Here is a 10,232-nt window from a genome sequence, read left to right as displayed (position 1 = left end):
CAATACTTAAAGACACCCGTATGCTGTCAAAATACAGAGTAGTGTAAATGCTGCTGCTCGAAGCTCAACGAAATAAATAATAACGTGAAGTTGAATGTAAGCTTCAATTTAATTACAAAAACAGATCAAATGAACGTTTCGGGTTTCCCCTTTATCAACAAAACAGGATGATTGAAACACCACATTCATCTTAACTACGCCACTACCACATCATCTCATTCATCTGTGGTGTTTCAATCATCCTGTTTTGTTGATAAAGGGGAAACCCGAAACGTTCATTTGTTTTTGTAATTAAATTGAAGCTTACATTCAACTTCACATTATTATTTATCAAAATACAGAGAATGATAGATCAGGTAAGAGGAAACACTTAAGTTTTAGCATACAAATAAAAATAAAAAACTGGAAAGCTCAAGCAATGAAACATTTATTTACAATTGTCAACAAAGTGTATAAAAAAATAAAATCATTTAAAAAACATTAACAAATCTAGAAGAAAATAAATACCTTTTAACACTGTATAACCTACTCGAAGGATAAAGTATAATTATTAGTTTCTTCTTGTTCATTTTAGCGCCAGTAAAAAGGAATAGAAAAGGACAGTCAAAAAAATCAAAGATTTACAATTGAAAGCACACAAGAAAAGTAAGATGAAGGGGAATGGTTCAAACAGAGAACAGATGTAGATCCCAAGGGAATTCTATCAGTGTACTTAGTCTGAGATCATCAAAGAGTTTCATCCAGACACAAGCACAGGATCCCACTAAGAGGGAAACACTCAAATGTTTACAAACCTTTATATTCAATACAAAAAATGTAACAATAACAGTACATAAGAGAGAGATTATTTAAAAGGAAAAATAAATATATAACTATCGCCCCCCCCCCCCCCCCCTTCTGCCTCCAGGGGCCAGAAGAAAATCAAGTATTTCCATCCCAAGACAATGACAGAAAGGAACTCAGAAAACAGATCTAGGGGGATAGAAGACACGGTAAGTGACCTCTTGCCCACTATGGGAGGTCAAAGACATTCCACCCAGTTAGATTCAATAATGGCAATTTGTGTCCTCGGAAGAGAAGTTTTACACAAATTACCTTAACCAACTGCTGTGTAAATGAGTGTCTGGTTAGAGGATGTGAGAATGTTGTTCAAGTGCTATTTCAGATCTAGTGCTTAAGCGCTGATTGATAGTCATAGATAAATGTGTATGTGAAATAGAAATTTAATTTCATATGGCTTGCTGGGATAATAAATACACTGCAATCGGCTTAGATAAACTCCCAGGGACCAGAAAGAAAGTTGGATCTTATCCAAGGTTTGTTCCGATGCTTGATACCTGGCAATCATCATCTCATATTGTTAACTCACTCTATCCTAGAGATTTTTGCTACCTACTTTTCGAAATTGTAAAAAAAAAATGTATTAAAAATGAGCACTTACAGAGATAGTTTTATTCAACTATCATTAACATGCAAAACTAAAAACATTAACTTTGATACTACAATAATTTGTCTCAAAGAAATTTAATAATAAATAGGTATGAGTATGAGGTAAAAGTAACCTGGGTAAACTACGGATATAGTCGGTGTTAGAGTTGAGGGAGTTAACCAATAAAAAGTGCATTTTTTCCCTCCCAATGAGATCAGATTGTGGCACTGTAATATGTTGGAATAGCTGGGAAAACAATAAGAGCCTCTTTCACTTTATTATCTTAATATTATCTTCAACTACGCCATTCACACATATCTCATTCGGCTTTAGTGTTTCATTCATCATGTTTTTTTTTTATAAAGGGGAAACCTGAAACATCCACAGTACCTGTCATCGTCTAATAAATCAATGACACCCCTGGATAACGACATAATTTTGTATGGTCCCGGGAGATGTGACGTTATCCAGGGATTGCAGTGTAAAATTATAGAATAGTGGACATTTACCAAACCCGCCCCGCCCCACATTCACATAGGCAACATACACATGCACACACAACGTATCAATGTGTATTTTAAAATTCAAGTTATTGTCAATATGTACACCCAGGTATTAAAATGTGTTACAATTTCTATGGGTCCACTGTATATTATTATGTGTTTATGTGTTAAGCATGTTCTTCGAAAAGCAAAGATTACCTCTTTTGTTTTATTTACATTCAAGTTAAGACTGTTGTTTTGACTCCATCGTAAAAAGTTATGTACCTGGTTAAAATAATTAATTGAGGAATTTTAAAAATTTTCTTAAAGACCTAGTATAGCCGTGTCATCTGCATATTTATGTATGTATGAGTTGCATTATACATTAGTACGGCACCTATAAGGTGCTATGCTACATCAGCATAAAAGTGTCACAGACACAGGGAATTCACATCTTGCGACCAAGCACGTCTGTTCCTGGCAAGAGTCACAAGTTCGTCAATGGGCATAGAATCCAGCCCATGTAGTAGAGTACCTGCTGGTCTAGTTGTCGTGCTCTTCAAGTAGGCAATAAAAGTTCGACGCAGGAGGCAGTCTGCGTCCATGCGTAAGATATGCCTGGCAAAGCAGAGCCTGCGTCTCATCACTGTAGTTTGCGTCCATGCGTAAGATATGCCCGGCAAAGCAGAGCCTGCGTCTCATCACTGTAGTTATCAGGTCAGATTTTTACGATTAGACTTACAATCCTTAGTTTTGTATAATATTGGGGAGATCATACAACCCTGGAGACAGCCATTGCTGTGAAATTTTGTTTTTGAATCTTTATATAACTTGGCACATTGTGGCCTGTTTTCCAGAAATTATTTAAACCATTTAATCAGATAATCACTGACATCCATCTCCTTTAATTTTGCTATCAATATTGTTGATTCCATTGCGTTGAAGCTGAGAAGAAATCACCAAAGATAAGATGGGCATTATTTGTTGAATTTTAGTCCAGGTGACTGGTTATATTGTCAATTACTGTCAACAATGCGTCTTCCACATCATGGGACCTTTGATACACAAGATGATATGGATCAAGTAGGTGGCTTACTTCTTCCAAGCAAATAAAACTTCATTAAGCGTTCTAGACATTCATTGAAATTGATGTTAAGGCCACTGGACGTAAATCTTTGGGGTTTTTACTGTTTTTATTGTTCTTGTTATTGGCTGAAGATGGGTTTTGAACCTGAAATGTCCGTTTTTATTATTTTTTTGTTTCGAACCCGTTACAATCATCTTTGTACATGACCTTCTACATCATCCACTATCCACTCTCTCACACAAACCCTCAACTCTTAAGCTTTACAACTTCTAAATGTTATCTCTTTTTATGTTGTTGAACAAATTCTTCAATGGAGATATCTCCTTTCAACAATGAACTTCGAATGACCTCATCATTTTTTAATTTAAATACCATCGTTCTCATTGTACGCCTATAGGAGTTACTGTTCAACCTCTTGTTTAGATGGAAAGCTTCTCGCTCCACAGCCTCTACTATGTGATGCGTTCTCTGAAAAGAATAATAAATGATAAAATAATAAGGGGAAAACAAAACAATATGATAAGCTAAGAAAGATGAAGTTTATTTGTCCAATTCTGGAAATTTACATTGAGTACCGCCATAGACTAACGGATATCTGGAAATAATTAAGCTAATAAATAATAAAAAGAAAATACAATGACATAGAAGTAAACCAACTGAAAAAAAAAAAAATAATAAAAAAAAAAAATTATAAATAATAAAAAATAATAATAATAATAATAATAATAATAATAATAATAAATAATAATAATAATAATAATAATAATAATAATAATAATAATATTATAATAATAATAATAATTAATAATAATAATAATAATAATAATAATAATAATAATAATATAATATAATAATAAAATAAATAAATAATAATAATAATAATAATAATAATAATAATAATATATAATAATAATAATAATAATAATAATAATAATAATACGAGTGAGATTGGGGCCGGGGCTTGAGATGGCTTTCCTATTTTTAGAAAACAAAAGACTCATTAAGAGTGCCAACTTGAAATTCTTCAAAGTAATACTAATACACACCTATGGAAATGCGAGCATGTAATAAATGGTGATTATTTTTTAAAAATTTATTTCTATTTTTCAAAATATTACAATTGGCAGCTGTAAGCAACAAGATAACCCTTTGATGACATGGCCACAACGACATCAATACCGTCTAGGTCTATGTCATCACACAATGCAACGCAATCCGACTCAGTTCAGCATTTTTACCATTAGGGTAGCTGATGATCAATGGATCAGTGATTCAATGATTCACTCATGATGATAATTCGTTGCACGGGTCTGCAACGGTCTGTAACGAATAAAAATTATATCCGTTGAGCATCCATCCATGTTTTATCCGTGGATAAACGGCTATGAGTGGATAATCGTTACAGCTCTACTAAGAGGGGAGGGAGAAATTATATTTTTTCCCGAGTAAATCATCTCTATTTTCCCCATATAACTAATAATTACCTCATCGGAAAACAAAATAAAACAAAATAAAAAAGACTGATTACATCCAAGTTCAACAATATAATATAGTAGAGTGAGCTGGTCTTTACTTTCATCATATCTAAAGAGACTTAAACTGCCCATTCAATGCTAAACAAACATTGCAAAATGAACATAGAAGTGGAGAAAAAACAAAACAACAAAACTTCCAAAGCATGGATTGAACTAAGCTTTTCATGTTGGGAAGTAAGTGCCCCACCTCCTCACCACCATGGCTAACATTGATTACACATACCTCAACGTTTAAGGCCTCAGATAAATATGTCTTGCCTCTCAGTCTCATGTGTTCTGTTTTTGAATCAGTCTTGACCTCAATCTGTGGCTTGTCCACCCAATTTTCAAAATGTTTTCTCCACTTTGAGTAAACACGATGAGCTTCCTTGCAGACATCCTCTTCAGGGTGTTTGCGTAGTCGTTTCACAATATGACCTGCAAAACCAAATGACGTTTTCATAAATCCCTTGAACATCAAACATTCAATGAAATCAAATAAATTTGTTTCATTGCCCAATCTATATGTACATAAAAAGAGTTACAGGATTGACTCTTCTACTCTATATTGTGCGGCTATGTGGTCTAGTGGTATGACAATCGCTTTTGGATTGGAAGGTCCTGGGTTCAAGCCTCGCTCGGCGCATAGTTAAGTCCTTGGAAAAGGCTCTTTACTCACATTCTCTCATCACACTCAGGTGTAAAATGACTACCTGGTCGTTAACAGCGTAGCCTTTGTCCGAAAAATTGTAATATCGCCTAACAGGTGTCATGTCTCGTCCTACATGTTAAATGTTGCTGTTGACCAGGGACCCCTTGTAAAGCGCTTTGAGCACATTTAGTGGATATTGCACTATATAAGAGCTCAATTTTTTAAAATGTTTTTAGAGCGTCATGTAAGATTACTCTATGTCTTTTCGTTGTGATCCAGTCTGCACCAACATTTATTTTTGTATCTTGAACACACAGAATACTCAGTTTGTATGCATCTAAATTATGTTCAAGTTGCTTTTGCTTTGTAGTACTTTTTATCCCTCTTACGTTAAGTGTTCCAATATTGAGTTCACAAAATTTGTTGGTTTTCCTCAGAGCAAAAATGAGTTGAACTAAGACCATCCGTTGAGCTCAGAGCTCAACATCAACAGGTGTCAGCCATGTTGACAGAATGGTTTGACAATAAGAAATAAAATTGTAACGAGGTAACTATAGGTAAACTTATGGGTAAAGATGATCACTTTTGAACTTTTTAAAAGAATATTATTGGCGTATAAGCAACACTTACCGATCTTAGTTGACAACATTACATGCTTGGGTGGTATTTTCTGGCCAAGAGAATGCAAGCATTTCAAAATTACCTCCTTGCTTTGGTTGGGAATTATCAGTTTGGACTTGCAGAGAAGTATGTCTTCTAACACAACAACACCCTGTGCAGTAATCAAGAAGTAAGAGAACAAATTTCATTAAATATAATGATGTATATGTGTTAATACATATATATTACTTTTCACATTCCATATATATGCTCAATATACTTGTATTTCAATTTTTACCCGGATTAATGTAACTTAAAAACATAAAATCGGAAATGCAGCAATGATGAAGACAATGGAAACGATCGATATGAGGACATTGTGTGGGAAAAGAGATTGAGATGGTTTGGCTACGTAGTGCGTTTGAAGGACAGTAGGTTCCCAAAGGTGTCATGAGGTGGAAGCCATCTGAATATCGAAAAAGAAGTAGGCCGAAGTAAACTTGGAGGCAGACCATAGAGCAGGATTTAAGGAGAGGAGGACTGTCATGGGAGGAAGCAAAGAGATGGCCCATGACAGAAATATGTGGAGATTTGTGACAGTCGACACTGGAAAGACTAAGGTAAGGTAAGTTTGGCGTTTAGCATAAATTTAACTGCCAAGCATCTGTATAAAATCAGCCAGGCTCTGGTTATTCACAAATAAGTCTGTGTTTAATCACTAGTGATTTAAAGACAGATAAGTCTGTGAATAATAACAGCCTTAATATGTGGCATATTATGCCACTTTAGATACTTTTTCTTCCTCGGCCAAAACTTCAAATTGAAGATTTAAATGGCCTGTCTGCTATCTCGCGAGCGAGCAGATCTGGTGATGCAGTGATGGATAATGACATTTTAATCCATTCTCCTGAGCTGGACTATTTCGTAATGGTTGGAAGAGAGTTCTGGGTCCTGATGGTGGAGGGGGGAAAGGATGGAATGTCTGTTGCTCCACTGAGGGCTTTGTAAAGGACAACTAATTTGTTTTGAGTTCTTTCGGCAAGTGGTATCCAACTGAGTTCTTGGATAAGTTTCGAGAGGCTTGCCTCTGGATCAAAGTTGCCACAAACAAACCTTGTTGCTCTTCTTTGTATCTTTTCCATATCATGAATGTGTGCTTTGGTATATGGGTCCTATGCGGAACTCTAAAATGGGCCTAATGCATGTCTCACATAGAATTTCTTCTTTACTAACTTGTCACAGTGCAGGAGGCAGTGCCTTTGTAGAAAGCTAAGAGTTCTGTTTGCTTTGCCTATTGTGTTTGCTATGTATGCCACTTCATTTTGTCATTTATTGCGACCCTCAAATATCTTGCATTTTCTGTACATAGGATGGATTCATTGTGAATAATATCTATGATATAATATATGTATGCTATTTCAATTGGCTTCTTTTCGTTCGATATGCGTAAAAATTGACATTTCTGCTGGTAAAACTCCATTTTCCATTTTGTTTCCCACTCCTGTAGTTTGTGGAGCTCGGCATGTAGCAATCCATGTCTTTCTCATATTTGATTTGCCTTTACTTACAGTACAGTATAGAGTATAGAGACATCTAGATACAGTAAGTTGTTAATATTCATATATCAGTATCAATATCAGCATAGAGGTAGACTAGACAATGTATATTTAAACGTAGTGTTTTTATGTACCTCCGTTGACGGTGTATCCTAACAGATCGTTTTTATACACCTCCGTCACACATGCGCATTCCACCAAATTTCATCAGCGATATTGTGTTTCTGTATTTGGACATGGCAAAAGTTATATTTTGACATCTGTAGGATGTTTTTGTTAATAAATTCATACAAAAATAATAATAATCTAAACAATCGAAATATAATACCAGAAAATAGAAATTGCATTGAATGTAAAATAATGTTTTAGAAAGACCTTATTACATGTGATGAACGGTCAGGTGGCTCTGTAGCGCAGTCAGACATTAACCTTGAAAGTATGGGTTCAATTCCCACTGTAGACATTTTTTTTTTAAAGTTTCCTTATTGAGAAAGACATAATTTTTGTTTGTTTTTTTTTTCTTCTTTTAAAAACTTTTTATCATGTTTTAAAAAAAACTCCGATTTTAATTTTCTAAAATTATTTATTTATTTGAGACCAGTGTTTGTGTGCCATGTTTCTTTTTACCTTTGATTTTTCAAAATCATTGTTATTATTCTTCAATTTATTATCATTGACATTGTAAACGTACATCGGTAATCACTAAGCAGCGTGCTGAACTACAATCTAAAACTATTTAAACCTCATGGACGTATGCAGCAACATTTTCATTAATTAAACATCACCGCCAACGGAGGTGCATAAAAACGCCACCATATTTAAAAACAGCGGTGGTCCAATAACAGTATCTTGGGGCACACCAGATTTTACATTATAATCAGGACAAAATGCTGGGAACGGATTATGGAGAAGTGATTGTACATTGTTAAATAGATAAATTACAAAATACCTGCAAGGAGTGAATAGTTGACTGTTTCAATTGAGGTCTTTCCACCTGGTTCTTATCACTATTTTCTTTGATCCGTTTAGTCTTCACGACAAATTTATCCATGACATCTAAATTAATTCTTGAGTTCTTTCGCCAACTGGGTATTCAATTATTTATATTTTTAAAAGAATTATGAAACTGACTGGGATAAAAGATGCCCGAATCAGCTTTTCTATGTTGACATTGTTTATACTGATAATAGGGAGACCATTTTTTTTTTTCCTTTATAAGAAAGAGATCCATAATCGCCATAAGCTATTTCCAACTGCTGTACTGCAACAGATTGCTCACTTTCTGATCCAACCACGCAACGAGTAGCTGGGTGTCATAGACCTAGCGAAAAGTGCTGTGCGATAGACTAGCGTCCTACCCAAAGGATTGCAAGCAATTGCTATTGCGAAATATTCACCAAAGTGCTTTACAAGGGCTCCCTAGTCAACAGCAACTCTTAACATGTAGGACGAGACATGACGCCTGTTAGGCGATATTATAATTTTTTTCCGTCATGGACAAAGCCCTGTTAACGGCCAGGTACTCATCTTACACCTGAGTACGGTGAGAGTTTCAAGTTTATTCAAGTGTTACGCTTTCACCATTACAGAGAGAGAATGTGAGTAAATAGCATTTTCCAAGGACTCAACTAGGCGCCGCTCAGGGCGGGACTCGAACCCAGGAACTTCCGATCCGAAGGCGAGTGTCACACCACTAAACAATATAGCCGCACAAGTAGTAGTAGTGACGAACCGGGTCAAATTAAAAAAAAAGCAAGTTTAATACATCGTCCAAGAGAATAGATTTTGAAAATAAACCTTTGAAATCAAAGGGGGTGGGGGGTTTCCTCCATTTGCACTGACACATAAAAATATTTTTTGTTTTGAATGAGGAAAGAAATTGAGAATTGTTACCAATCAATATGTTCCATAAGTACTGAAAATAAATGATTTTGGAAAAATGAATATGTATTTTATAGGTACTGGCATCATTGTGAACCAAATTGAATTTCCATTTACATGGACAATACAATACAATTCTATTATTATTATCATCATCATCATCATCATCATCATCATCATCATCATCCTTATTATTATTATTATTATTATTATTATTATTATTATTATTATTATTATTATTATTATTATTATTATTATTTTATTTTTATTTTTTATTATTATTATTTTTTTATTGTTATTATTATTATTATTATTATTATTATTATTATTATTATTATTATTATTATTATTATTATTATTATTATTATTATTATTATAGTTTATTTATTTTTCAATTTTTAAATTATCTTTATATACATATATATATATATATATTTTTTTTTTTTTTTTTTTTTAAATGGATTGCGAATTTGCCCTACCTCCACGGATAGCGATTTTTAAAACATGAACTGAAAGGCCAATAACAAGAGAACAAAACCCAAACAAATAATATTATGTCAACTGATTTGAGATTGTGTATTACAAAAACAAAATCTCAATTGGTTAGCGAAATTGAAAACGAGGGTTCAACGACCAATTACAGAGAGGAAAACTAATAAATAGAGGTGCCTAAATGAGTCAATAAAATGGAGATAAAGATAAAGAGAGTAAATCTGACTCATGAATGAACATCAATGAACATCACACAAAACAAACGACGTTTCGGCCCTTGGCCTTTTTCAAGTAAACACAGAATACTTTATATTTAGATTAGATTATGTGTTTACTTGTAAAAGGCCAAGGGCCGAAACGTCAGATTTACTCCCTTTATCTTTATCTCCATACAGAGAGGAAACAATGGTGACACGATGGACAAGTAATTATCATCTATAATATATTCATACTTTTATTGTCTAGTATTGAACCATTAACTCTCTCATTACCAGCTATTTTTAGAATTTCCCGAAAATTCACTCCCACCCAACACAAAA

The 10,232-nt window shown here is 34.1% G+C and overlaps 1 protein-coding gene across 1 annotated transcript; it reads right to left on the bottom strand.

Annotated features, from left to right (window-relative positions):
• Positions 1-410: 410 nt before the first annotated feature.
• Positions 411-8,580, bottom strand: LOC144971160 (transcription elongation factor A N-terminal and central domain-containing protein 2-like). The gene is made up of 4 exons (XM_078911648.1): positions 8,270-8,580; positions 5,795-5,936; positions 4,757-4,950; positions 411-3,466 (listed from the first exon to the last, which is right to left on the bottom strand). The coding sequence occupies exons 1-4, from the start codon at positions 8,369-8,371 to the stop codon at positions 3,275-3,277; spliced, it is 630 nt and encodes a 209-aa protein (XP_078767774.1). The 5' UTR covers positions 8,372-8,580; the 3' UTR covers positions 411-3,274.
• Between the last annotated feature and the right edge of the window lie 1,652 nt (positions 8,581-10,232).

The sequence above is a fragment of the Berghia stephanieae genome, chromosome 1, assembly GCF_034508935.2.
Source record: "Berghia stephanieae isolate SIO BIC M18660-M18661 chromosome 1, UCSD_Bste_1.3, whole genome shotgun sequence".
Classification (NCBI taxonomy): domain Eukaryota; kingdom Metazoa; phylum Mollusca; class Gastropoda; order Nudibranchia; family Aeolidiidae; genus Berghia; species Berghia stephanieae.
The sequence above is the reverse complement of the archived record's forward strand: the minus strand, read 5'-3'. Positions and strand labels throughout refer to the sequence as shown.

Bases quoted from the DNA above. Each gene is read 5' to 3' on its own strand.
- LOC144971160 (XM_078911648.1), bottom strand. From the start codon at position 8,371: ATGGATAAATTTGTCGTGAAGACTAAACGGATCAAAGAAAATAGTGAT. The intron at 5,937-8,269 runs GTATTTTGTAAT...ATTACTGCACAG, and splicing joins CAACTATTCACTCCTTGCAG to GGTGTTGTTGTGTTAGAAGA. The intron at 4,951-5,794 runs GTAAGTGTTGCT...TTGGTTTTGCAG, and splicing joins AATGTTGTCAACTAAGATCG to GTCATATTGTGAAACGACTA.